The 27948-nt window shown below is 45.9% G+C and overlaps 2 protein-coding genes across 2 annotated transcripts; one reads left to right on the top strand and one right to left on the bottom strand.

Annotated features, from left to right (window-relative positions):
• The first annotated feature begins 1312 nt into the window (after positions 1 to 1312).
• GJD4 (gap junction protein delta 4) lies at positions 1313 to 5759 on the top strand. Its single transcript, XM_065669253.1, has 2 exons — positions 1313 to 1376; positions 4521 to 5759. Exons 1-2 carry the CDS (start codon positions 1313 to 1315, stop codon positions 5702 to 5704), a joined length of 1248 nt encoding a protein of 415 aa, XP_065525325.1. The 3' UTR covers positions 5705 to 5759.
• A 16174-nt stretch (positions 5760 to 21933) lies between these two features.
• FZD8 (frizzled class receptor 8) lies at positions 21934 to 25400 on the bottom strand. The gene has a single exon (XM_065666749.1). It carries the CDS (start codon positions 24692 to 24694, stop codon positions 22673 to 22675), a length of 2022 nt encoding a protein of 673 aa, XP_065522821.1. The 5' UTR covers positions 24695 to 25400; the 3' UTR covers positions 21934 to 22672.
• Positions 25401 to 27948: the final 2548 nt, after the last annotated feature.

The following is a 27948-nucleotide window of genomic DNA, read 5'->3' on the forward strand; positions in this document are numbered from 1 at the left end:
CACCATGAATAAAACTCTGTAGCAGAAGAAATGGTTGTTGACAGGTTAGTTCATCTCAATGTCACTTTTAGACTGCTTTTTCAGCTTTTTTTCTAGTTACTATTTCCTGACAAGAAATATCCGCATTAAGTGGACAGCACAAACTAAAAGGACAGAGTAACATCCCATAAGCAGTTGAACAGTGGGTGGAAGACGGTAGTAGATTATTTTCCGCAAGGGAATTGTGTACAGTGGGGGTGAGGAAAGAAAAGCTGAGATTCTCAGTTCCATCCATGCTTTTTTCCTGGGGTACAGCACAGTCACATGACATTAACGACATACTGTGCAACTGCACCAAGCAGTCCAGAAGCGCCCACCCCAAGGGTGTCCTGCTCTGAGGTGGTGGCTTGCTCCGTTACTGCTGCAGAGGCTTGCTGGGGTTTCAGGAAGCTGGGCAAACAGCCTTAAGGTTTTCTGAGTGATGCCCAGAGTAAAAAACAGTTTAGGCAGAAAGAACTAATATAGATTAAAAGTGAGTGACTTGTGGCATCTTGGAAAACAGCCCTATTCTTGGTTCTTCCTTTTATTTTCCTAAGCTTCCCTGGTTTTTCATCCTGCCTGCAGGGAGACTCAACCCGCTGGCTGGCTCAGCACACAGGAGTAAATCTGGTCTGGCTGTGATTGACAGGGCCATGGTGTCCTGTCAGGGAGGCTGTGCTTTACAAACAAAATTGCTTTGGGAAATTGCAAAAAGATGGCTTCTAGTGAACTAATCTGAAAGTGCCTTTCAAACACAGGGATGCCCATCCTTCTCTGTCCCTTTTCCTTCTATTATCCATCTGCAGTTCTCATGGGATTGCAGAGAGGTCTCTTTTCCTGGTCTATGATTTTCTTCCTTCTCTCCCTTCTCCCTGTCTTTCACCACTGAAGCATCTCAGCAATGCCAGGAGGCTGGTATGCCCTGGAGAGTAAGAATAGCCTACAATGGCAGAGATAACTCCTGTTGTTTGTCTGCTTGCAGTTGTCTGGACAGAGGATCCACACAAGAGGTAGGAGCAAATGGACCTGAGAAGCTAGAGCTTTTGCAAGACGAAGTGTTAAAGCCTTAAGAAGATTTGTTTCAGCATCCCAAACTAACAGTCCTGTTCAAATCATCAAAATAATGATGAATACGTCTTTGTGTCCAAGTTGCTCATTTCCATTCTTTACCCTTAAAATTAATTTTCTTTTTTCTTTTTTATTTTCTTTTTTCCCTGTCTAGGTCTCATCTCCTTTGGAAATGCCAAAATCGTTAGGACATCAGAAGCTGGAGGTATTGTGAGACTGTTCAAAGATGGAGCACTGGGACTCGCTGGGATTTTTGATTGTCACACTCAACTATAACGTGACTATTGTGGGTAAGTACTTTAAAAGAGCCTCTTCTTTCTTTTGCTGCTCTGTATCCTGAAGCCACCCAAATGTCCTACTGATAATTTCTAGCTAACGCCTCTGTAATCCTTACAATAAGAAGCTGTTCTTTAGATAAATGATATGAGTGGTTAATGTCTTTCTTTTCTTGTTAAACAGATTCCTACTCCTTCTCTCATAGACTTTTTTCTCTGAAGTTTATGTACAGTATTCTGACAAGGTTTTAAAATTTGGCTGCTCTTGGTGCCTGAGTTTCCAGTCAGCTCTAATGGCTGCCACAGGGGTCATGGTGAAAACACACAGAAGTAATGGTTTATTTATACCACAGAAAGTGAATGGTAGAATGTATGCAATAGCTTTAGCAGTGAATTAAAAAGTTTAAAGAAGGGCAAAAAAACTCCCTCTCTTTTACAGGAAGAAGTTTTTGGTTTATTCTGGTTGTGGTTAATTACCACTGCTTTTCTGGCTCTATAAATGAACAAAGTTCACATGATTTAGAAGAAATACAGTTGTTTTCGAATCAGCAGTCACCTGAGCACATCCCCTTTTTCCTCCATATTTAAATAAGACATTGTTCTTTTTCATGGGCTACTTTGAGCAAAGTGTGAGCCAGAGAAAAACTTTCTAGGGCCTTTCAAAGACCCTTTGCCTCCAGTCATGGACAGCTGCTGTAGTTTGTGCCATGCATTGCAGGGAGTATCCAACTAAGGCACAGGGGAGGGGGGTGAAAAGGCTTGTTCTTGTATGTTTAATCAAGACTGACTCATTAGGGAAGGTGATGTGTGGAGGGGTTATCTCTAAAATGTATGTCATACTAAGCTACTTCCTAAGGAGCCATTGATTTTTCTTAAGCAGCACTCCCTATTGTAGATGTTCTAATTAAAAATTGATAGTGAAATAGCATGTAGTATTTTGAACTTACTTAATTAACTAACGCGCTTCAAGCACTTTGAGGTCCTTGCAGGGAAAAAATGCTGCCTAAGGATGAAACATTGCTTACTAAAGATTACTGGTTCTGTGCAGATGGTGTTTTCTGTTGACCCACACAGTGTTGGAAAGAGAGTAACAGTACAGCCTATCACCAAAATGCAGGAAGCTGAAAGCATGGCAAAGCCACCACTAAATTTCAGGTGATCAGAGATAAAACGGAAAGGCTTCAATTTGTTCATGGTTAAATAATATATTATTTTGCTGGGAGCAGCAATTTTTTCTGATAGTTTGTCATATGGCTTCTATATCCTTGATTTTATTGCAGCTTAAGTCTTTCCACTTCGGGGTGCAGTTTTACTGTTCTAGCCCATAAGCAGCCTACTTGCCACAAATGGTTTATATGGGGCATTCAAACTCCATGTCCAGTGCAACAACAGCTATCATACAGTGTTGAGCGAATGTTTGAGTATTTTAATATTCACACCCACTATAGGGAAATAGCTTTATGGAAAGCAGAAAATGATTCAAGACAATACTTGTAAATAATCATATACTTCATAAGAAAAAATGCTTTGGGATCTGGATTTTTAAAACACCTCTAGAATGTGTATTGGTGTTGTTTTGCAAACTGCCTTTAAATCCTTGTCTGCATGTGAGATGTGCAATCAGTATTAATGACTTGAGATTTTGAGTGCATTTCTCAGTCATCAACTCCATATAATGTTCTTCTTTCAAGTCACTGACTCTTGCTGTTTGTCTGTCTGTGGTTACAACTGTTTTTTTAACCATTCCTTAAAGAGCAGAATCAATCTTATCACTCTTCCCTGTTCTGTGTGCTTTCTTTTTGTTCATAAGTGTTTAGTTTTTTTCCGCTTAACTTGGCACATTTTAAAAATATGTGAAATTAAGGCAGCAGGTTATTAAATTAATTTTCAAAATTATATTGGGAGCTTGTGACAGGACTCAAAAGGAAACTTGAGAAATCCAAGCACTAAACTTGACTTCAGATGTTGGTTTTTTTCCATGAGTTTCTATAGAGTATATTTTTAATTTGTTGACAATGTAACAGTGTATCTTTAGGTCTTCCTGTCTTGTAAAAAAAAAAAAAAAAGATTTTTTTCTTCTATTTTCTTATTTTTTCTTTATTTTTAATGAATAAGTTTGTCAGTAATACAGCAGTGTGTGTGTAACTGCAAAAAGAATCCTTTTAATAAAAACCTACTTCATCCAAAGTCCTCCAAGAAACTGTAATGAACAATATAGTCTCATTTAAAAGATACGATACGTTGTGTACCAATGTCTGATCTTTCAGTGCTATTGTAATGGAATAAGTGTAAGGCCTGATCTTTCCAATCAAAGTGGATGAGACCAAGCCCTACAATCATAAGAAAGAATTCAGGGAAAGATGAAGTAAGCAATGTATGAAAATGCCAAGCTTGTAAGGCTTTGCTTGGTCTTGGTATCAAGACAGAAGGGAGCTTTTGGTCTGAATGGAGAGAGAAGCTGCTCACCAAGGTTGGAAGACATGATTGAGGTGAGGCAACTAAAGAAACAGCAGAGAGCAGTGATTGGGATACACATGTACACACACAGATGTACATTTGTAGAACATTTGTCTCATATGTTTCCTCATAGCACTTGTTAACTAGCTCACTAGTACATACCAGTCTAGACACAACAGAGATATTTTCTTTACTGTAGTAAAGTTTACATACAATTTCATGACCAAGACCAAGAACAAATACTATGTCATGGAACAATGTTGTGTATCTAGAAGTTTCATACTGTGTTAGCTGATGTATATTATCAAAATATGACAAAATCTGGGTGTGGAGGTATGAACCGAACAGCAAGGAAGAACTGTAAGTGGAATGGGATTATTAACTTAGTTGTGAACTCTTTTTATTAGATTTGGACGTATTCAGAGTGGTTTTCATTAGACTGAGGTTTGCATGGGCACGGATTATTGTACATCAAACTCCTACACTGTTGTGTCCAGATGAAGATTGTGGAATGTGTCACTTAACACATTTTCACACAACTTTCAGACCAAGTCCAAACAAAACTCAAGAGGAGCTATTAAGGAGGATTACAGAGGCTAGTTCTTCAGAAGTTTTGTGTATAGAGAGCACACCACTGTCTTACCTGCCTTGTTTTCAATCTCAGTGCTCTGACTCTTTTTCTTACCTTTTTTTCCCTTCTAGGAAAGATCTGGCTAATGTTAGTAATTCTGCTGCGAATGGCAGTGGTAGTATTAGCAGGCTATCCACTCTACCAAGATGAGCAGGAGCGCTTTGTCTGCAACACCCTTCAACCAGGATGCTCCAATGTTTGCTATGACTTGTTCTCTCCTGTATCTCACTTTAGATTCTGGCTCATTCAGACTGTGTCTATCCTGCTACCTTATGCTGCATTCAGCATTTATGTTCTGCACAAAGTAGCTATGTATATTGTAAAAATGCACTGTTTGGCACATGGATGCAAAGGGAATAAGGGCTTATCAAGCCCCAAAGACCTGAAAGAGCTCTGTAGAAGTGTTGCTGTCAGTAGATTGGACTGTGGTGCAGACAACCTAAGTGTCCTTAATTTTTCTGGGGCATATACTGTTCATCTTCTTTTTAGGACACTACTTGAGGCTGCCTTTGCAGCTGTGCAATATTTCCTCTTTGGGTTTCTTGTTCCTGAGCGCTTTTCCTGCTACCATTCACCTTGCACAAGCGCGGTTGACTGTTATATCTCTCGGCCCACTGAGAAATCCATCATGATGATTTTCATCTGGGGAGTCAGCGGCCTAACCTTTGTGCTTAGCCTTGCTGATCTTTGCTGTGCTCTCCGCAGAATGACAGTAAGAAACCAAAAGAACAAGCTGCTGGCAAACCTGCATGAAGAGAATGAGTGCATTTTAAACCTTCCCCCAGTACAGCATGGTAGCTCTTCTCCACCTCAAAATCAGGACCACCTAGTATCAAATAGCAGCCAGACCAGTGATGGCTCCTGCTCACTTCTCTCTGAAGAGGAAGAAGAGGCTGTTCTTCATCCAGAAGTGGTCTCTCAGCAAACTGCTAGCACTAACCTTAACAGCAACAGCAATAAGCCTTGTATACCAGATCTTGCTGTTAAACAAGATAGTGCTGAAGAACCCTTGTTTGCTGGTGACCACCAAGGAACTACATGTGGGCAAGTGAGACCCAGGCTTCAGCAAGACTTCATTAAAGATACTGCCCTGACTTTGAGACCTCAGATCAAGTCTCACCTTGGAGTTTCTTCCTCTGTAGTTCAGAGTAAGCTTTTAGGATACTACCCTTCGGCTGAGCTAAAAACCTCTGATGCACAATCAAATTACAGCAGTACTAGTTGCTTGAGGTCAAAAAAGTCAGAATGGGTGTAAAGCCCTGAGCAACCACTGGCCTATGACCCTCACAGGACAAGTCATTTCATCACTGACAAGGTTTCAGGTAGTTTCATCTGGATCCCTCGGCTGTGGTTATGCTGCAGAGACACTCTACTATGGTGTGCTCCTCCACTGATGAGGAAGCAAAAACCTTGCATTGGAGTTTGAAGGATCTTACATTAAGGGAACTGTTCTTTGAAAAATGTAACACGTTTTTGTTTTTCTGAGTGTGACTTCAAAAAGCTGTTGCCTGTCACTGATGTGGCTGACCTGGTTTTCCAGCAGTACTTGTGAACACTTGTTTACCCTGACCTTGTTTTATTGCAAAAGACTGAGCTTATGAAAGATGTGACTTTTAAACACAGTTATACATTGTCTGCTCTCACAAGGTTAATTTATCTCCTCATACTATATTCTCAAAGCCCATTCTAAGAAAGGATATTCAAGCAAGGAGAGTAGACAGTGCATAAAATAAAAACACATGGTCTGTAGCAAAGTGTTGATGTGTAAAAACCCCCTGTATCTTACTGATGGAAGGCTATACCTAACCTTGTTAAGCAATGCCATGGAAGTACCTTTTTCTGCCCCTGGTGTTAGCTGGCCCAGTCTGGTCACATCTGAGTTATTCAACTTTAATAGCCTCCCAAGCAATGTTGCTTCACCCAGATTACCTGTTGGGAATGGCCTTGCGCTTGAGAATTGCTCAGGAGAGAACTAGATGGGTGTCAGCCAGAAGGGTAACAGGGAGTGCTCCAGCAGCTTGGCAGTGCAGGGGCCTGAGCACCAGTGCCCATGTCCTGGCACTACTTACTGTGCACTGGTGTAGATGTACAACTGACACATCTACAAGGTTTTATGTGTCTCAGTCTGAAATAGTCACACTTGGATCTTGATTTCAGTAGGAGGAATGAGTCACCTGACCTTGCTTTGGCATCTCGGAAGGTAAGGTGAGTCACTTTCTACATATACCTATTTCTCCCACAGCATGATTATGTCAGATCTGGGCTTAGGGAAGTTGGTTTCTACCCTGAAAGAAGGATACAGTGGCAATGTCTGTGTCAAAGTTCTCACCCTCTTTGTCTGACAGACTTCTTATGCTAATCATTTGAAAACATTTCTAAATTGAGTGAGTCACAGAAGATTTTATTACTGTCATGCTTTGTGCTTTCTATGTTAATTCTGTTGCATTTACATAAGCGTGGTCCAGCACTGAAGCACAGCATTGCGTGAAATGAATATTCTTTTGGATACAAGTCAGTGGGGGTTGAAGGTTGCATATACCTGCAGATCAGCAGTGGGAGTGGATGTGAAGGAGCATGTGCTCAGAGAAAGGTACTGGTGGTAGCATCTTGTAAAACAGATTATTCAGAAGGTGACAAGGCCTAGTATTTGTAGATACTGCTTGGAGCTGGAGCAACTATGACACTGCTTAGACCCAGGCACAAATCTAGTATTGCTCTTAGCCTGTCACGTAACAAGTTTCTGTAATGACTTAATGGCTGGCTCCTCTGCAGAACATAAAGGGGCAACAGCTTCCCCATTCTTCCTTTTCTCTCCTGTGAATGCAAAAGTCTTCAGAACAGTTTGACTCATTACATCTGAGTATCATTTCTCAATATGAAAAGTAAAGACTTGAAGTAAACACTTAATTATCCCTCACGTTCTGCATCCCCTCAAAAATTAAGTAGCTTAACAGATAGGCAGAACTGCTGTTTGGGTGGAAAGGCAGAATTTACTTCTGCCAGCAAAGTACTTTGGGATCCTGAGGTATGCTACAGAGGTTTTTAATTACTACTTTCTAAGTAAAGTTTTCCTCTCTGTTAGCTGTGTTTGTCTCTTTTATCATGCATGCTTGTTGTATGATTTGTCATTTCCAGGGTAGGAGCAACATTAATTATTAAAGTTATCATAGGCAGAAAACCATTAAATATTTAAACTTCTCATCCTCCAAAGCCTCTTTAACGGGGTCTGTGCTGATTACACATACCATGACAGAACACTGCAACAATAAGACCTTTTATGATTCGTTGCATCTTCTCAGCTGTGAGAAGGAATGTAGGGAACAAATGTGGATTCAGTCTATTGCGTACATCCCTCAGCATGAGATATAAATAGGGTAGGAGAAATAATAAATGCGTTGTGGCTGGACACAGTTTGCTTTTTTGTGTCTCCAGTCAGACATCTTTTAATGACTGAGAAGTCTCATTTCAAATCAGAAAGATCCTGTTTGTCTTCGAAATGGAAAGATGGAAAATGAAATCAGTGAATGCTTATTCTGTTTGCAGTCCCTTCTTGTGAAACTGTGGCCTTTGGTTTGTGTTGCTCAGCTGCAGACCTGGCTGTTTTTAGGGTATGTGGACCCTTTGACCCATATTTCAGAGTCAGTGTAATAAGCACTTGACGTGTTTACAAAAACTGCATATTTAAAAAGCAGGATTTATATGGGCTTTTCACTGGCAACTGATTAGAAGCTTCTGGCATCAACAACCTGCTCCTAAGGAAATGCCATAGAATCATAGAATAGTTAGGGTTGGAAAGGACCTCAAGATCATCTAGTTCCAACCCCCCTGCCATGGGCAGGGACACCTCACACTAAACCATCCCACACAAGGCTACATCCAACCTGGCCTTGAACACCGCCAGGGATGGAGCACTCACAACCTCCCTGGGCAACCGATTCCAGTGTCTCACCACCCTAACAGGAAAGAATTTCCTCCTTATGTCTCTAAGTCTTTTCTAACAACTCTTTCCAAGGTACATTTATCAATTGCAAAGACTTGGGTTTATAAAATGGGTGGATGTAGCAGCAAGAGAAGACCAAGGGAAGGTGTGCTTGAGCTATTCTGAGCTTCCACAGCTCAAGCAAATTAAGTGATTGTTGGTAGGGGGATGCTCAGTGGAGATGACAAAATGGGGAAGAAGATCTCTTTGAAAGAACAAAGAGGATCACCTCTAATTTCTCCTTATATTCAATGTTAAGGTCCTGTGAAGACATCTAGATATCCTGGAAAGAATGAGTAGAAGGAATAATAGATGTGGAGCAAGAAAGCAACAAGATTTTCTGTTGCTGAAGCAAAGGTTTATTCTTTTAAATTTGGGTATTGGTTTAAGAAGTCCTTCCAGAACTTATTTGATATTCAGAAAAATGTTACAAAAGCTGCTTGTAACATTTGAGAGTGTGTTTTAAATATTTTCTTAACTTGTGTACTTCAGAGAAGTGTTTCAGAAGATGGGTTGAAAACACAATACTCCTAACACTGCCCTCAGGGAGCTTTGGGTTCTGACAAGGCTGCCATAGCAGCAGAGCAGGTACCACTAGCACCCTGGGGTGGTTCATGGAACAATGCGTAAGATACATATATTGTTCATCCACTCTTGTGTGGTACTGAACATGAGACTATACAGAGAAGAATTGAGCTCCCTGGAAATGGAGTTGGAACTGATCATGAAATCTGTGATAAAATAGTTTTCACATGGGAAATAAAATTTTTATTGGAAAATTATAAAATGCCTAAAATAATGTTGGTTTCTTAGTATCTTCTACTGCATCATGGCACTCTTTTTGTTAAATAAGTATCTACTAGGCTGCTGGAGACCTGGAATTTCTGTTTTCCATGCAGCAAAATCAAGTAACACTGGCAGTTTCTGCAGCAGCAGCACAATTTAAAGAAAACAAAACAAAACAAAACAAAAAACCCCACCACTTTTTTTTATGCCTAAATAAGATAGATTTTTAAAAACTTTTTTTTCTGAAAAAAAGAAATTTTCAATTTCTTCTGGTTTAGTTTGGAATTCATTTAAAATGGAAGGAAGGAAGGGAGGGCAGGAGGGAGGAAACCAAAAGCAAAACCAAAAAACAAAGTAGAAGCCAAACTCCAAGTTTCAATCAGTTATAGCCACTTTATACTCTTGCCTCACACTCCTTGTTGAGTCACTTGATTTGCTCCCATCAGCATAATGGAAACACATGACTCTCTTCTCTTGCGAAATACACTTCAGACAGGTGTCTGGGGAATGCATAATTTCCCATTAGCAGCAGTTGTTCTTCATGTATCCCTCAGTTCAGACCAGAATAAGTATGAAATCTGAAGTTAACAATGCAGAGAGATCCTCAGTGTATTCTTTCAAGTTATTAAAATTATCTGCCCTTATGTGATACATCGTTATTGTGGTGATTATCTTTCTAGAAGGGATCATTAAAGAGGATATTAATTGCACATTATTTTACTTTAATGTCATTATTACAATGGAGAACGGATAATTTATTACCGCTTGTAGTATTTTAGGATAATGAAGAAATGCATATCCAAAAATAGGAAAGTAGAGTAGTTGAAAAGACTGTTCTTTAACTTCTGTCTTTTGTACTGCCTTTAATAGCCTGATGTTCAACCGATGGAGAAGTAATTTTACAATGTAATGCTCTTACATTGTAACTGAGTTGCTAAAATGTTCTGCAAATTAGATGGTTTCTGTTCAAAGTCATAGCATGAGCTCTTGGCCTGTGATGCACAGCTATGCCAGACCTGAAAAATAAGTTCATCAAGGAAGAAATCTGATTGGGAAGTGTGAACTATATCTCTGCAATTAAAATTACCTAGCATCCATGCAGCTAGAATTACAATCACAATCTACTTCACTAGCTTTTGCCTTCTCCCACTTTCCCTTCTATTTTCATCCATTTGGGTTTGACAGGCAGGACACCCAAGCCATCTCCACAACTATAATTTACGGGCGGACACATACAGCACTAAATCCAAAGACTTTTAATGATCCTGTGCCATTCACAACATGGAAATGCCAGGAGGTGGGGAGCTGTCTCTAATTCAGGCTCTGCAGCTAATACTTCAAGTCGAGTAGCAGATTATCTTTGAAAAGCCTTCATTGATGAACACTTTACAGCGTGAAATGATGGCAGATTCTGAGCTTTTCTTTGGAAACTGAAGTTTATTACAGTGCCCTCCAGAAAGATGGAGTATTGGGGGTCAGCAATCAGAGGTGAGTCCTTTCTCTTCTGGCTTTCCTGCTAGAAGCCGGGGACCAGCTCAGTTTGAATATTGTCCCACATTACTTCCGACACCAAATTCTGTACAACTTTGCCCTGGTTTTGGAGTGTATGAATAGACATCATAAGAGCAGTTCAGCTGGGGCACCAATGTACAGCTTCAAGGACTTTTCAGTCTCTACAGAGCTGCCCACTGCATCCCTGCAGCTTGCAGGTCCTGCCAATACAGACTGGGCACCTTAAACATGCAGTACATCTGTTGATTCATGAGAGGTTAGTAGATCAGTTGAAGGGAATCCTATGATGAAGGGTTACATTGAGAAACTGTTGCAAATCTAAGGCCACCCTGCAGAGCAACCCTTTGGTAGATCCCTGATAAACTGCAGGTACGCCTCTGTGTCTGCAAAGTTAACTATAGATAAATTTATTTGCACTGGAGAATCAGCAGGATCTTCCTTGAAACTAGACTGTATAAAGCATATCATAAGGGTATGGGTGTCTCAGTCAGCACCTGACTGAAAGCCTCAACTGGCACCTCAGTGAGGACTGAGCTCCCGTGACTAAGTCTCCCATGCAATTTGGCACACCACCAATGTGCGTGTAAGTGTGTGCAGGAATTAGTCTGCAAAGAGAAAGTGCTAGTGAGTGCCAGCTACTTCCGGTTTTGCCAGTCTCTTTATATTCTGTCTCTCTCAACACCAGGAGGTCTCACGGTACAGGAGGCTGTGGTTTTCCAGTATACCGGCTGCACCCCACATGGGGCTGCCACAGCTGCCACCATGCTTCATAAATGCAGCAAGGTACAGCCTCCATCCCCGACCCTGGCATGCCACTTCCACCATCTCCAGGACCTTTGGCAAAGTGTGTGAGCCAACCCATGGTAAGTACATTTTCCGGAGGGGATTTCGGCCTCTTTGTTTTGGTGTGGCCTTGGTAATAGCTCTTACACTGACAATGTTTTCTGTCCATCCAGAGCCATCTCTTCGTGCTCTTCATTTAACAGAGTTCAGGTGGTTATTTGGAGGAAGGCAGTCTGCGTGTGTACTTTGGGACCTGGCAATTTGAAGTGAATGCCACCAGGAGGGGTGGTAGTGGTGGTGAAATGCAGTGTGTGGGTCACAAAAAACTGAGGAAAACCTGCTTTACTTGCAGCCATAGGCCTTCTGAACATCTGAGGTGACTTGTATTAGCTTAATTGGCCAGGCTTATGTCTGAGAGAAAAACCTTTGCAAAAGCTGCTTTAGAAAGTTGATACAAACTCAAACACAGAATCATAGACACAGAGAATCAACCCGGTTAGAACAGACCTTTAAGATAATCAAGTCTAACCTTTACTTCAGGACTGCCAAGGACACCACTAACCATGTCATTAACGGCCTCATCTTACATGTGTTTTGAACACTTCCAGGGACGGTGCTTCTTGACATAAGCCAACAGGCTTTACTGGCAGAAAAACCTTCCTAGAGACAGGCCTGCAAGCACGAGTGTGTTTTTGAAAGTTCTTTTTAACGTATCTCTCCATTAGAATGAGTTTGCTTTTCTGTTAGGTCTGTGTCAGCTGTGCAAGTGCTCAGGCAGCTGTCAATCTTGCTTTGGAGACTGATCATAAAGAACAGAGGGAACTTTGTCCTTCTTTTGAAGATTCATGTCTTACTTAGGTCCAAGGACATGGTGGTGTTAGTCTGAAGAGGTCTACAGCTGGGAAGACTTTTCATTACTTTGTCTATTTTCCTTTAGAAAAATAATAACTGTGGCTCGCTGTCAGGTGCCAAGTTCCCTTAAATCCTAGTGCACACCAGGAGACAGAACCCCATCTGCCAAACGCCCACTGATGGCCATGAGGAATGGAGAACTCGTGGGTGTTTTTCAGAAAGCGAGAGCTTCCTCTTGGCTGACAGTCCTGAGTGAATAAGGACAGGAAGCTTTGCAGCCCACAGATCTGGTGGGCATCCAAGTCTGGTCCCTGGGCCAGGCACCCCTGTTGCCTTCCTTCCCCCTTCTGCCACAAGATGCTGGTGAGATGCGGTTGGGCTCAAGAAGGGCTTTGAGAGAGGGTAGGGGGCTGCATCCACACAAAGCGCCAGGGCTAGGACAGTTCTCAGACCATGTCTGAAAATGCCAGACTTGAGGATAGGTCCTCCATTCCTCGTAGTTCTTTGCTCTTTATCAGTATTCAGCTAGATTAGTTAATACAGCTTGTGTGTCAGGGAACATTAGGTTGAATCACGCTACTATTTTATTTGAACATATTTGCTGCTCTCTAGAGGAGCAGATGGAACTTGCATGGTTTAAGGATACACGGTTCTGCAGTTTAAGTGGGCCTAAAATGAAGAAATACAATGAAGAAAACTAAAGAAAAGAAGCAAACCAAAGTAAAAAACAAACACAAACAAACAAACAAAAAAAGCCTCCCTAAAATTTTGCCAGGAAATGAAGTATCAGTAAAATAAATTTTAGAGTAAAGAACAGAGAAGCTAATATACTGCAACAAGGTAGAAGGCGGCACATAGGTATTGTTATAGCTGCGGGGACTACCTAAAGAGATAATACAAAAATAACACCTTTTCAATAAATTATGGTTACACTGAATAAGTTATGATTGTACTAATCAAAGGCCTTGTCAGGAATAACCCCTCCTAAATCCTTAGCAGACCATGTGCAGAGTGCTTTTAAGGGGGGTCAAAGAGGCGAGATTAGTGGCTAAGAAACAACCTTTCTGTCGAACAATCAAAACTACAAATTGTACCAGCTTTACAATGACATGATAGACCCCAGCAAAGACAATACCAAAATCTTGCACAGAGACGTGACTCATGATAAATAGAATCACCAGAGTCTCTTGGCAGGGTTCAGCTCAAGATTAAGTCACTTTGTCACATAGCTGTGAGGTAAGTGTCCAAACTTCCATTACTCTCTGATAAGATCTGGTCAAATCCAGATATGGGCTCCAATCAGTTGCCCACAAAATGTATCTCATGTTATTAGAGCTACCAGAAGGTAATTGAGATATTCACCTGGGGCTTTCAGACATGACAGAAAATTACAGGAGACACATGCTCTTTTGGAAAAGCAGGTAAAAGCTGGGTAGGAGTCTCCAGGACCACCTGAAACCTATGTCTGAGCAATCAAATTAAGGCCCACAGATTTACTCTAGAGGGAATGGACTCATCTGCAAGGATGCGCTGACTATGTTACTAATACGCTATTGACTACAACGGGAATTTATGTAATAGCCTACCTCAAAAAAAAAAAAAAAATACCCTAACCATATTTAGATCCCCACTTTTATTTAGATGTCTTAGTCTTGAGCTGAACCTTAGCCTTCACCTTATCATGGCACTTGTAAGGGGGGGGAGGGGGGGAAGGAGTAAGAAATTAAGAAATTAAAGTATGAAAAGATCAGGAAATATTTAAGCAATTATCACAGCTGAAGTATTACCGTAAAGGACGTCACCTTTCACCAAATGTGATAGTGGTTTTGCTCAACAAAAGAGACAGACAAAGCAAAGTCAGGAAAACAGTAATTGCTATTGACCTGGAATACCATATGATGTCAAACATTTTCATGGTATGATTCTTTAGAAAAAGAGCAGGAAAACCAAACACTGGTTACACCTTTCCTAGATTTCAGAAGGACACCTCACAAGTCACCACTGCAACACTCTGAAATCTTCTGAAATGCCAAGAGAAAAATGGGCACTAAAGTCTTCCACAAGTACAGTCAACATGGCCACACAGCTGTAGACTGAGCTCTGTGTGTATTGTTGCTAAAAACTTAATTGAGAGAACTGCAAAAAATGAAGCACTGTAGTTCTGCAGGAATGTGCTAGGAAATGTAAATGCACAGCTGAACCAATGCTTCAATAGAAAGAAAAAGATTGTCCAGTGTTGAGAGAGATATATGATTTATTATTATCAGAAAACATAGCACATCAGAATCAGCAACTTCAGCCACCACTTTAAAAGACAAGATATTTAGAGGAAGATACGTTGCATTTTAGGAGACATTAAATAGTTTGTTCTGCCCAGTGTTCGTGACAACTGACTGGAGATGAAAACAACAATTATCTCACTTTTCTCAAAGACAAATGTAATGTAAAATAATATATCCCTTTTCTTCCAAGAGACTGTCATTATCTGTGTTATACCTTATATTCACTATCTTCAATAATTTAGTTGGGATGAAACCAATGGAAGGTCTGTGAAAGTTTCCCTGTGAACATTATTCACATTCAACTTCCACAGATTTCTTCACTGTTGGTTTTTGGACCTTACAGAAAATTCTACCCTGAATACTTCTACCCAGGATAATTCTCCATTACCTTCTTTAAGACATGCAGAAATATATATATGATTTCTGTTCTCATCTATTCTATTTTCCCAGAAGGAATAATGTTTGAAAGCACTGTGCAAATTCATGAGTTAAACCCTAACTCAGAAAAGCAGTCTTGTTCAAGAAAACATTTACGCATATGCTTATTTTAAGCATCTTGTAAAATCCCATTGAAATCAATAGGACTTTGGCATGCACTTAAATAGTCCTTACCACCCGACATGCTTATGATCCACTTCTATTCAAGAAAGCAATCAAGCACAAGTTTCTGAATCAGGATCTAAAGGTATTCTGTGAAAACCATTTCTATTCCAGGCTCTACTAATAAATTAGGGTTTTTGTGATTTTGCTTTTTTTTTTTTTCATTAAGAATGTATAACGTGAATGTGCTTTGCTTCATTTTAAGCTTGCAAAGGCCCGTTTTATATACTGCTTGTTAAATCAGATTCTAATGATTCTTTCCTTCATGCAAATCTTTCCTCTCATTCATGGATTGTATTTAAATTCTGCTCAGCTTGCATTCATGATGCCTTGTCAGTGATTTGCATTGCTCTGATGCGTTTGCCCTGGTTGCACCCCTCACTCACTTTGGCTTGAGAACATAGAAGCCATAAATAACTCTTTAGCTGCTAAAAACAACACACACAATTCTTGTACACTAATGAGCTGGAGGATGGCAGCAGTGAAGCTCCTTGTGGGTCTCTGCCGTTTCCCGATCTCACTATTCCTATGTCCTGCTCCATATCCTGTAAAACTGTGACTTTCCACATTGTTACAGGCAAAATTTCTCTTCACTGGAGTTTTGTGAAAAACTCCAGCTTAAAAAAGAAATCACAGTGGTAAAAGTGTTTTCTGCACAGCAGGCTTGGGGAAGCAAAGCAGCGCAGCTCCCCGCCGAGTGGCTGCTCTGGGCTCTGTGCAGCGCTGGGAGGCCCTATCTCCAGATGGCAGCAATGTACAGAATGTACAGAACACGTGCCGCCCCAAAGCTGCACGTTCTCTAGCTGGATGGGAAGAGTTTCCCCTTCCCTTCCTTTCCCAAAAAGTCATATTTAGTTTTATTCCCACTCCACTTTTGGACAGAAAGCCAAAGTAAATAATTTGTTTCTTAAGCCAGATTGCCACATATTCTGATTTACATCAAAAAAGACTCTTTCGATTGCAACCACTGAGAAATGATGAGGGTATCATGTCTAACGGGCATTTTGAATCAAGCCAGTTCACACTATGAAGCTTATTCTTCCTGATTTCAGAAGATGTGAAAATGGGGCATTCTAGTTATAGGCTTATTTTCTGCCAAAAATTCAAGTTAAAAAAATAATTGAGACTTACTCTTCTTTAAATAATTCTAAGTATAATTAACAATGACACATTTTTGGAGGAAAGAGCAGTTAGATAATGCATTTAAAACATACCTAAAAGCATCTAGCAAGTCACACCAGGCAAAAAAACACTGGGAAAGAACTGATTGTTGGTTTTGGTGGGTTTTTTTGCAACATATTAAAAATATCAGATAGTATCAAGACAGATAGTCCAGCTTTCTCCTTGAAGCTACATTGGGTATGTACAGTGGTGTGCCCATGTCTTTCTGACTAAATTTGTATTTTCCTGGGAAGCTGTGTTTTAAAAAGGGACACCCTAGCTCTGTGTTTTTCTCCAATTGCAGTGACAGTAACCCCTGCCCGGCGGATGACATTGGTACGCATGTGCAAGGTCCCTGTGCAGTGGGCTGGTCCATGGGGTGTGCTGAGCCAGCACACTATGATGGGACCCTATAGGCATACCCATGCCGCGGCCTTGCCATGCACGAGAGAGAGAGGGGATACTGAGAAAAGGGCTGCAAGCATCGGCTTGCAGAGAGGGGGCAGTGGGCTATCTGTCTGCCGAGATGTCTTGCCTGATCCAACTACAAAACTCTTACGAACCCTCTTTTCCACATCTACCTGTCTCAGAGAATGGGAAAAATGAGTAATTCTTTCTCCAGTCTTTTAAAAGCCAATTTAACTTCAGACTGTCAGCCCACATAGCTCAGGTTTGGTTTGGTAAGCCTAACATGATGGCCTTACTCTGGTCTCTTTTCACCTAATTAACACCCTCAAATGTCTTTGGTGAAGAGGACCACATCTCCCACCCAGGCCCCAGGTAAGTGCTAGAGTGCTTCATAAGCTGTAAAGGCAGCGGTGGGATTGGTGTCTGAGAGCGCCAGCTTCACTGAAAACTGGTAATTTATTTGGTGCTGTGCCTGGGAAACTGCGTGCACTCTGGGCGTGTGGGACTGTGGCCTTTTGGGGGAGCTGGTGAAGGGAAATTTGTGGGGAGGGCATAGGTGTGAAGAAGTGCTTGTAAAATAGAGTGTTACTGAAAATACAGAATGGAGATGGGAAATCCAGGTTCTTGCCCTAGACCTGCACTGAAGTTTTGTTAGCCTAGGTATTTCACTGCATTTTTTGTCTCCCAAGAAGAAATTTGATTTTTAATTCACAAGTGAATGTAAAGTGTTTTGAGATCATAGATAAGAGACAGACAGGGGTAAAAATGTATTAGCTCAGCCTTCAAAAAGCTTGGTTCTCCATTTGACCTTAGGTATTAGTTTCTGAAGTGATTTGACTATTCTTAGTCAACTCAGATTATGGCTCCACATTTTAATACCAGACACTAGTTATTTCCATACCAGAATAGCATTTATCATGTGTGATCCTTTCTGCTGAACTAGGGAAATTAACATACCTGATTACAGTAATGATGGGCATTTATAAAAGCTTACATAAATAGAGCTGTCTGAAAATTGTAATTGAGTTCTTTTAAAGGCTGCCTAGAGCTCATCATGACCACATGCAGGGTGTCTGCCCTGTTCAGTATTTCTTCCCTGGACCATCACCTGTAAATCACTTCCTTTATTCTCCTTAGGCTCATCCTGTTGTTTTCAGGGAAACCTTTGTTGCTGAGCCTCTAATTCTGGGAAGAGGTGTGTTATCTTTTCTATACCATCCAGTGTTGGTATGCAGGGCAAAAAGAGAGGGAACATGGCCAGGATGAGCTATGGAGACAGTTTGTTCCTCAATTCCCTGTTAGGCCAGAACCTACGCTGGCCACAGTGGGTGGAACATGTGTGTGCCTCGAGACACACAGGCCCTGTGGCTCTGAAACAGGGTGCAGGAGCAGGGCATGCTGCAGGCAGGTTGTAACAGGCACTTTGGAAACTCGCTGTGATTCTACAAGCTGGTTTGACTGGCCCACATTGAGCTTTCCTCCCGCACAATCCTGACTGCAGGTGAACTTTTACTCCAAGAGCATCTTTTGTCATTTTTCAGCAGTCATTACCACCAGTTCGCTTTTTCCCTGTATATAGGTGGCCTGTCTATCCTATTTAAACTTCCATGTCTTTATCAGTTAAGAAGGTTAACTGGGCAAGTTAGGTTTGGCTTTTGTACTGCATGTAGTGCTTGTGAAAGAAGTATGTGGAGCAGAGTCACTGAGATCAAGCACTAGTTGTAGCGTTCATATTTCAAAGTAGACCTGGGGTTCTTCCAAGGACTCTGGTATTTCTTCCTCAGCTCCTGATTCTTTTCTAAATCTGGGCATCCTGCTTTGGCTCCCAGCACTGGTTTCCTCTTGTGAAAACCTGCTGTCGATTTTTCCTACAAGCCACCTTCAGATGTCCAGTGAGGTGTCTGCCCGGGTGAATCTGGAAAGAGCTTGGTCTCTGAAGCTGGGGTGAAGCACGATGCGTGCAGCAGTGACCCTGCCTCCAGCTCTGCTACCCAACCTGGGAGACCTTTTAGGACTAGTCAAGCGCATTTGAAGAATTCTTTAATGGGGAAGCACCTCAATACTTTGATTTGAAAATACTGTGTAAGAAAGAAGGAAAAAAGACTCCTTCTGTGCCTTAGCATTCACAGCCTTCCCAGAAAGCCTGGTCATATTCATATTATTTCAGTATATAGTGATTTCCTAATTCCTCCCTGTCTGAAGCTCCTTCCCTTCCATGACTGATTCTCAAAGCTCCAGGGAAGCTTTTTCTGCACAGGGAAAACTTTGGAGCAGGTTAGGTTGCAGGACAGTGCCAGGTAGCTCCCAGGGGCTCAGCAGCACAGCCCAGGGGAGATGTGGTGTCCCTCCTGAGGCTCCTGCGCTACTCTGCCTCTTTTTAAAAGGCTCACTGGCAGCTAGGCCAGCTCCTTTGGAGGCTGCAGGATTATTCAGTCGTTACAGCAGGAGGAGAATAATCCATAGGATTTCCTTTTGAAAAGCAGGAACATGTAAAGCCAGGAGGGGTCATGGAAAGAAAAGGAATGTTCTAAAGGTATGTTGCTTACTAGAGAAGAAAGAAGTCCCAAACCATGTTTCTCTGCTAGCTTAGTCACTCTCTCAAACAGCACAATTAAGCCTTTCCGTAAGCTGCAGGAGGCTCCCAGATGCCATTTATCCAGCTCTCCAAACGTTGCTATACAGCCTGTGCTCTGAAGCCACCTCAGTGATACTAAAGCTTGCCCTCAGCTCTCCAGACCCAGTGTGGCTGCTGCCTGGCAACTTTTGGGAGACGGCAGTTTGTCATCAGACCCTGAAAGTTGACATGTAACTTCTACCACCTTACAGAGAGCTTTTGGATCTTCATAGCAAATTTATCTTTAAAGTCTGATAAAGGGTGTGAAGGTCTATGTAGCTGTAGAGTTTTATTTCTTGTACATCTAAGTGCCTTGCTGTTGGGTTTCCTATTTTCTTTTTTCCCTAGACACAAACTTTATGTAGATTCACAAAAATCTGCACTTACAAATTAAATTGTCTAGTACCCTTTCTCCGGGTTTCTTTCTAGTGATTCCGATTTTATTCCATTTTTATCTGTGTAACCTTCGCATTATTACTCAGTCGCTTCCAAAGCAGACATCTTGTTGACCTAACTAGCTCTGAGACCTCTTTCCTGCCTAAGTCCACCTGCAGCACCTCTCAGATCACTCCAGGGTACATTAAGAAACTAGAAATGCTTTTATCTCAGCACTAGCAACCTGTGCCATCAGTCTGCAAAAGACTTACCTTAAATTCTCAGAGAAGAGCTGTAGCTATACCTGTCCTGTTGCTTGCTAGAACCCACTGGAGGGGAAGGAACACAAAGCTTTATCCGAAGAAGTGATTGTGCTTCCATATGTGTGGCTTCCCTACCTTAGCCCCACCAACAGCAGGGAGAATTGCCATGTTGATTTACATGTTTCAACGACTGTTACAAAATGTTTCAAACAAGACAGGAAACACTAAGGCCTTTTCAACTTACAGGAATGTCAATATTCTGATCCTTGCCAACTGGTGTATAAATAGGCATGATACATAAATCCCAGTGGAACATCCTCTGCATCTGAGAAATTAAAATTATTTTTCCCTCTAAGGAATTAGAGATTGGCATTTTAAATTCCTACTTTTCATGATCCTGGTAACTTTGTAGAAGTGGAGGAGTCTATTAAGTTACAGGCTCTTTGAAAGGGACACCAAAGTCAATCAGTGCTCAATGGAATTAGGTTTTTCCCACAAATCGTGACCGATATCTATGTCATTAGTAGGGTTGCTGCCCATCTCTTACCATGATTGACAGGTTAATAAGGGACCTGGGGCTATCTTTTCACTGCTAGCACACAACCTAACCAATTGCTTTTAAATGATTGCCAATTCGACAGAATATAAGAATGCATGAGAATATCTGGAATAATGTTTAATGCAGCTTCTACTCCTGGTATTCTGAGTGATCCCATTTTAGAAAACAGATTAGAATGTAGCTAATAGATCTTAAAAACAAAATAATTTAGGCACTTAGTTTTTAAATAAAATCTTGTAGTTGTTCTTTGGTTCAATTAGGAGCAAAAGAGAAGGGAGTTTTGTAATGCAATTGTCCTGTAAAGGAAAATGTTTTAAATTGGGGAGATTATGTGAGCAGACCACCTGTAGGGCATTCATAGCTCTTTTCTATAATGCTCCAAGCCATGCCTTGCTGCCTGCAGTCTGGCTAACAATGCAGGGAAAAGCTGTTTAAAAGGCTGTTCTCCCTTTTCCCTCTGGTGTTCACTAACTGTTACAAGTCTTCCTCTTAAAATAAAAAAAAAAAAAAAAAAGGAAAAAAAAAAAAAGTCCCATGTCCCTTTAATTGAAGAACTTTAAGGCTCCATGGTGGCCAATTGGTCTGCAACAAGAGGAACCAGGCAGCAGGGAAAGAAACTTCAGACTATACATCACGTTTGGTGAAGAGAAAAGATCAAAGATTTCTCAAACTCAAAAGAAACCAAGTTCCCTACAGATTAACCCTATTCATTTAGCTCCTCTTAAAGGAATGATGTTCTGAGCCACTGGGCAGACAGGTAAAAAGTTCAACAATTGCCAAAGCATTCTTCTGTTAATTCAACAGCCTTCTGCTCAAATAAATTAGCTTAGTCCTGACAGAAGAACAATACCTTTTCTCCTGAAAAAGGACCATATTTGATATACAAAAGTTAAGATGTTAGTTTAATCTGTTAAGGAGAGATTGATCTAACAAATCTCAACTTGCTGTTCCGCTGTCATACATGATCTATGAATTTAAAACATTAACCTTTTACACTTCAGTATGCATCCCCAGAAAGGCAGGTGCTTACAGAAGTGTAGACAACAGATAGGAGAGGAGTGTGTGCACATTCCTAAAATAACACCCATTTTAAAAGGATACTTAACATGCCATGAGATGACTCTTTTCTAAAGGCTCAATTTAAAGATGCTGTCATCTTAAAAAAAAACCAACCAAACCAACAAAAACCAAAGCAGGGAACTATGGTAAGGCACCTCCCAGATTTAGCAAACACTTTTTCAGAGCAACTTGTTGAATGACTTGTTTTCCTTGTGTCTGTGTATCTCACTGCTGTAAGAAGCAGCCATCTATTACACAGTAATGACTGGAGCATGAATGTAGTTCCTAGTTTGTAGAACCTAAAGCCAGAGCAGCTGAATAACCAGGGCAGGAGTAGGGGGGAAAGCTTGAAAAAGTCATTTATCAAAAGTCGTTTTATTGACAAAATAGAATACTCGTATTTGCTCTTACAGGGGTAGCCTCTAAACTTTTTTACAAAAAATTTACAGACTGTATAGCTTTGGATATATACATATCTACACATCTGTACAAGGTAACAAATAATTATATAAATACATCCTTTAATGTAGGAAACCCGTATTTAGCTGGGGTGTATAATTAAGACATGTTTTGATTCAGTCTGTATTGTAAGGCATTTGCCTGGTCATCAACATCCCAAAAACCTGCAGTCCCAGCAGACTTTCACCTCAGGATGGGGTGGCGGGAGACCCTCCCTCCCATGAGCTGCTTTTAGTCCAGAGTGAATCAGAAACTGCAGTGTGTTGCCCTCTGCAAGACACGAGTGACACTCTACCCTCCTCTGCCAGCAAAATAATAAGCTGGCTCCTTGAAGTACATGCTCCCTGCATATGAATGGAGGGGAAGGAGGAGGGGGCTGGAGCCCGGGGCCTCTGCCAGCTGCATTGTTCTATACAAGCTGTGGCTAATAAGGACCATTAGGAGTTCATTAATGGCACCAAACAGTGAGGGGGCATTTTACGCAGGCCAGTGTCCCTCATTCCCTAACCTTTGGCCTCTTTCCCCCTCTCTTCACACTTGAGACAGGGGCATCTGCTTGGGGTAGGAGACAGAGCTGGCAGTGCCTGATCTCCACGTCAGGCCAGTGCTGACATCACTGTAGAGGGAGCCACCACCTCCAGCTCCAAGTCCTCCTGCTGCAGCAATTGCTGCCTGCCCACCTCCTCCTGCCCCTGCGCCCCCAGCCACGGCAGCACCTTTGCTGGCCCAGCAGCAGCGGGTGCAGAGGGCCCTCCAGGACTCGAGGGTCTTGCCAGACCAAACCCAGACACCGGAGGTGATGCCCACTACCAGGCACATGAAGTACTTGAGCATGAAGACAGCATAGTCTGGGCGGCGGGCCTGATCGGGCTGCTGGTCCCGCAGGCAGGGGCAGTTGTGCGTGGCCTCCCAGCGGGGCCGGTTGTGCTGCTCGTAGAAGAGGCAGGCGACCACGCTGGCAGCTGGCACCGTGTAGAGCACGGTGAAGAGCCCCAGGCGTATCATCAGCTTCTCCAGCTTGTGGGTCTTGGTGGGGCCACCCTGCTGCTTGATGACGCTGCGGATGCGGAAAAGCGAGACAAAGCCGGCCAGCAGGAACATGGAGCCGATGGCCAAGTAAATGAGCAGTGGCGCCAGCACGAAGCCCCGTAAGTTCTCCAAGCTCTGATTGCCCACGTAGCAGATGCCGGCCACGGGGTCCCCGTCCACGGAGCTGAGCGCCAGCACGGCGATAGACTTGACGCTGGGGAGCAGCCAGGCGGCCAGGTGGAAATACTGCGCGTAGCCAGCAATGGCCTCGTTGCCCCACTTCATCCCTGCGGCGAGGAACCAGGTGAGGGAGAGGATGACCCACCAGATGGAACTGGCCATGCCGAAGAAGTACACGAGCAGGAAGACCACGGTGCACAGCGCAGGGCCGGTGCTCTCGTACCGCACGTGCTCGGCTACCGCCAGCTCCGGCTGCAGCTCGGCCGCGCCGCCCGCCGCGCCGCGCCCCCCCGCCGCCGCCGCCCCCGCCGCGCCGCCGCCGGCCCCCGCCGCCCCGGCCCCCGCTCCGCCCGCAGCCGCGCCGCCGCTGCACGCCACCTTCTCGTGCCCGGCCACCAGGCGCACCAGGTAGCCGAGGGAGACGAAGAGGTAGCAGGCGGCCAGGAAGATGATGGGGCGCTCGGGGTACTTGAAGCGCTCCATGTCGATGAGGAAGGTGGAGACGGTGGCGAAGGTGGAGAGGAAGCAGAGCACGGACCAGAGCCCGATCCAGAAGGCGGTAAAGGCGCGCTCGTCGGGGCTGAAATAGGGGTTGTGGCAGGGCAGGGCGCAGTTGGCGATCTGCCCCGTTTTGACGCGGTTGTAGAGCGGGTGCCGCTCGCTGGACACCGACACCATGGGCGCCCGGCACTGGCAACCCGGCTCGCAGGGCGGCGGCGGCCGCGGCTTGCGTGGGGCCTCGGCCGGCGGCGCAGCGGCGGCGGGCGGCGCCTTGGCGGGGCCGCCGGGCTTGGCGCCGCGGAGCGGAGGCTTGGCGGGCGGCGGAGCGGCCGTGGTGAGGTCCGTGCGGTTGTAGTCCATACAGAGAGTGTCCGGGCTGCCCTGCTCGGGGAGGCGGTCACAGCGCATCCTGTCGGGCCAGGCGAAGCCGTACTGGCGCATGAGCGGGGCGCAGCCAGCCTTGGCCCGCTCGCAGACGCTGCGGCAGGGCGGCAGCGGCTTCTTGTAGTCCTCCAGGCAGATGGGGGTGTACATGCTGCAGAGGAAGAAGCGCAGGTCGCTGGAGCACTGGATCTCCACCAGCGGCCAGAACTGGTGCACCTCCAGCCCGGCTTCGTCCTGCGTGTCGTGGTTGAACTGGTTGGGCATGTAGGTGTAGTTGTAGCCGATGCCCTTGCAGAGGGGCACGGTGATCTCTTGGCACGACAGCTCCTTGGCCGAGGAGGAGGAGGAGGAGGACGACGACGCGGCGGCGGCCGCAGAGGCGGCGGCGCAGCCAGCGCGCTGGAGCAGGGACAGGGCGGCGAGCAGCGAGGTGATTGCCAACAGGTAACTCCACTCCATGCTCGGCGGCGGGCTCCGGCCCCGGCTCCTCTCCTGTCCCGCTCAGCAGCCACGGGGACCGCGGTGCCACAGCACCCCCCCGCCCCGGCTACCCCTCCGGGGGGCGGAGGGAGGCCCCCTCCGTGCCGGCCGCAGGTGAGAGGCCCCCGTCGCCCGGGAGGGAGGCGGCCCCGCGAGCACCCGGTGAGATGGGTCCACTCAGGGAAGGCCCCTCAGCCGCCGTCGCATCGCTCCTCGCTGGCTGTGCAAGGGGGGGCCGCCGCTGCTCCAGCGCCTGCCGGGCACGGAGCGGCAGCGAAGTTTCGCGGTCAGTTCTTGCGCGGCGTGGTCAAGATGGCTGAGGCGTCCCACGGACCGGGCGGTGCGCCCCGCGCCGCCGGGCTCCCACCGACTCGAGCGGGCGGGCAGCGGCGGGGCCGTTGCTGAGGCGGCCGGAGCGGCTACTCCTGCCGTCCGCTTAGCGCCCGGCCCTGCACTGAAGCCAGCCGGTCTTCACTCCCACTCTGCGTCGACCTCCTTGTCCGCCGATGGAGAGAAGCTGGTCACCCCTGGCCGCGATCACGCCACCTGATCCGCGGGGCGAGCGCGGCGGCAGCAGCTCCACTCAACTTGCGTCTCTCCGGCCCCGGCAGCGCCACTCCGGCCGCCGCGCTCTCATGAATATTTATAGCAAGCACCGCCGGGCCCCGCCTCCTTGCCTCGGCCGCCTATCAGTCGGGACCGAGCGGGTGGCGGGGGGGTGTCCCCAGCCCTCCTTAAGGTGGAGCTGGCACCCCAAGTGCGGCGTGGTGGGCGCTCCGCGGGGCCCCGGCTGCGTGGTACGTGGCTGTGGGGTTTAACTGCGTTGCCCGGGCTCTTGTCCGTCCGTTTCGGGGAGCAGTTCTGCACGCTGAAACGCTCCCCGTCCGGTGCGCGGGGTGCGGCCGGTCTGCTGCAGGGCGCTTCCTGCCCCTTGCAAGGCTTCCCGGTCAGGCGAGGTTCACTCCGGGAGCAGCAGCAGTTCAGCAGCTGCCCGGAGTCTCCTCGGAAACGGTTTTATGCCAACTCCTGCTCACCCGCAGGACTTTAGTCACCCTCCGGTCTGAACGTTGCGGTGGGTTTCCCGCCGCTGCACGTGCTGCTGGAGGAGGCAGGAGCGTGGCGAAGCGAGGCCCGGTGGCACCGAGCGTCGGGTTGGCCGGTACCGGCCTCGCCTACGCGGGCTTCCCGCGGCTCCGGAGCCAGCCGCGGCACAGCTGGCGGTCAGCCCGTGCGCAACGTGTAGTGTGAAACGCGGTGTTGGCGTTTGGGTGCCGGGGTAACGGCTAAGGCTCAACGGCAGGGAGGAGGCAGAGGGTCGATACAACCGGAGTCCCTACAGCTCAGCCAGCGGCGACTAAGCGCGCTTTGAGCGTAAGTCGGCTCACCTAGCTGGTACACACATCCAAAGGCGCGCTGCCGGGCAGCCGCAGCACCCCTGTGTGCGCAGCGGGGAGCGGCCGGGATGAAGTTCCCGAGGGACCGAGGGGAGTAGCGCCCGCCCCGGCAGGTGAACGCTCCCCGCGGGGCCGGCGCACAGCTTCCGCCGCAGGGGTGCGCCCGAGCTGGTGCCGCTCCAGGCAAGGGGGACACCGAGGTCCGGCTCGGCGGCCTGCAGCGGGCGCACCCCTGGGCAGTGACTCGCAGCTCAGCCGGAGCTGCGGTGCCGGTTGGGGCCGGGCCGCGGCTCCCCGAGCCCTCGCGTCAGCCCGGCGCCGGGGGCGGCGACTCGCCGAGGAGACGAGTGCTGCCGCCGGGGGCTGCGCGACACACCGGGGCCGGCTTCTGTGCGAGCAGCCGGTCCGCTCCCTGCTGAGGCGCAGCGCGGTGCCTCCGCCGCTCCCGGGAGCCGGGGACTGCCCCGAGGGGACCCGCTGCTTTCCCCTCCGGCTCCCGGGAAGGCAAAGGGGGGGGGTGGTTTCGGCTGCTCTTCGGACCACCTTAAGGGAGCGGCGACTGGCGGCGGGCGCGGGCTTGGAGCGCGGCGGGGCCGTCTCGGGGGGTTGTCGTCCTCCCAGGACGGGGCGTTTGTTTGTTAATTGACGCGCTGTTGCGCTTCGCGCTTGTGTGGAGCTCACGCTGTGGCTGTAATGACTGTAATCTCGGGAACACGCCGCTCGGGGAGCCGGCGGGGTGGCGGCGCGGCGGGGCTCGGCTTTCGGCAGCGTGAAATGTTGTGATTCGCCGGGTTTAAACCGGGAGAAGCGGAGCCGGGGCGGGGGGCGAGAGAGGGGGCGCCAGGAGGGAGTTAAACACATCAGGCAGAACAAAAAAGCAATCCCAAGTTTGTCGGCTGTGCTAACAGGATCCCCTCCGCTCCCGTCCCCTTCTAAACGAGCACACGGATTACCCCGATAGGAGGAAATGGGCAATAATGGGGCGATAAACGCCTCTGCCGACCCCCCGCGCCCATCCGGGGGGGCGGGGGGGGGGGGGGGGGGGGTGTTCGCTTTCAGGAGTGATTGAGAAGGGCTCTGGGGACGTGGCCGTGCCTGTCCGGACTCCACGGTCCAGGCAGTGGGGTCAGGCCCGCCGATACACACACTTCTGGTCAAAAGCAGAACTTTTCCCGAAGTAGCAGAATGCAATTTTAGTGCTAGTTTATTTAATACCCGACTGAAAAGCATTAGGAGGTCCAACAATGCCCAGTGAAGAAAAGGGAATGAAAAATTTCTCGTCTGGCTGAGATCCCCGTGACTGACAGAGGTTTGAAAAGTCTCTTTCCAGTCCTAGATGTGATGCTCCATTTTAAGAAGTGACTGCTAAGCTGGTGCCTGCTTGGAGAGAACCTTATTAAAAAAATGTCTACAGGATGTAAAAACGAGTGAGTGTAGTCAGGAGAGCTGAGCGAGTCTGTAAATTACTGCTCTGTCAGGATTCCTGTTGCCTATTACAAAGTACCTTTTTACGCTGAACTTAAGCTCTACACTACAGAGACAGCAGATGTGAGGTGATGGCTTCCAAAAGCAACACAGATGCTGTAAAATTTCCATTGCAATATTTCAGCAAGGAAACTCAGGAGACATGCTGAATACTACAGTTTAGAATTACACTGTAACTCTCATAGAAACAGGAGAATACCAAGTTTCTCAACAGTACACTTGGCTTCATTTTTACTGTTGTTCATATGCTCTTGTTTTCTTGCAGTGTGAAAAGAGATGCAACACAAAGATACTGTGTGTCTTGAAGCTGTTCGGTAATGACAAATTGGTAATATGGAGCTTTATTGCAATTTA

This window comes from Lathamus discolor, chromosome 2 (assembly GCF_037157495.1).
Source record: "Lathamus discolor isolate bLatDis1 chromosome 2, bLatDis1.hap1, whole genome shotgun sequence".
Taxonomy (NCBI): Eukaryota; Metazoa; Chordata; class Aves; order Psittaciformes; family Psittacidae; genus Lathamus; species Lathamus discolor.

Bases quoted from the DNA above. Each gene is read 5' to 3' on its own strand.
- GJD4 (XM_065669253.1), top strand. From the start codon at position 1,313: ATGGAGCACTGGGACTCGCTGGGATTTTTGATTGTCACACTCAACTAT. The intron at 1,377-4,520 runs GTAAGTACTTTA...TTTCCCTTCTAG, and splicing joins CTATAACGTGACTATTGTGG to GAAAGATCTGGCTAATGTTA.
- FZD8 (XM_065666749.1), bottom strand. From the start codon at position 24,694: ATGGAGTGGAGTTACCTGTTGGCAATCACCTCGCTGCTCGCCGCCCTG.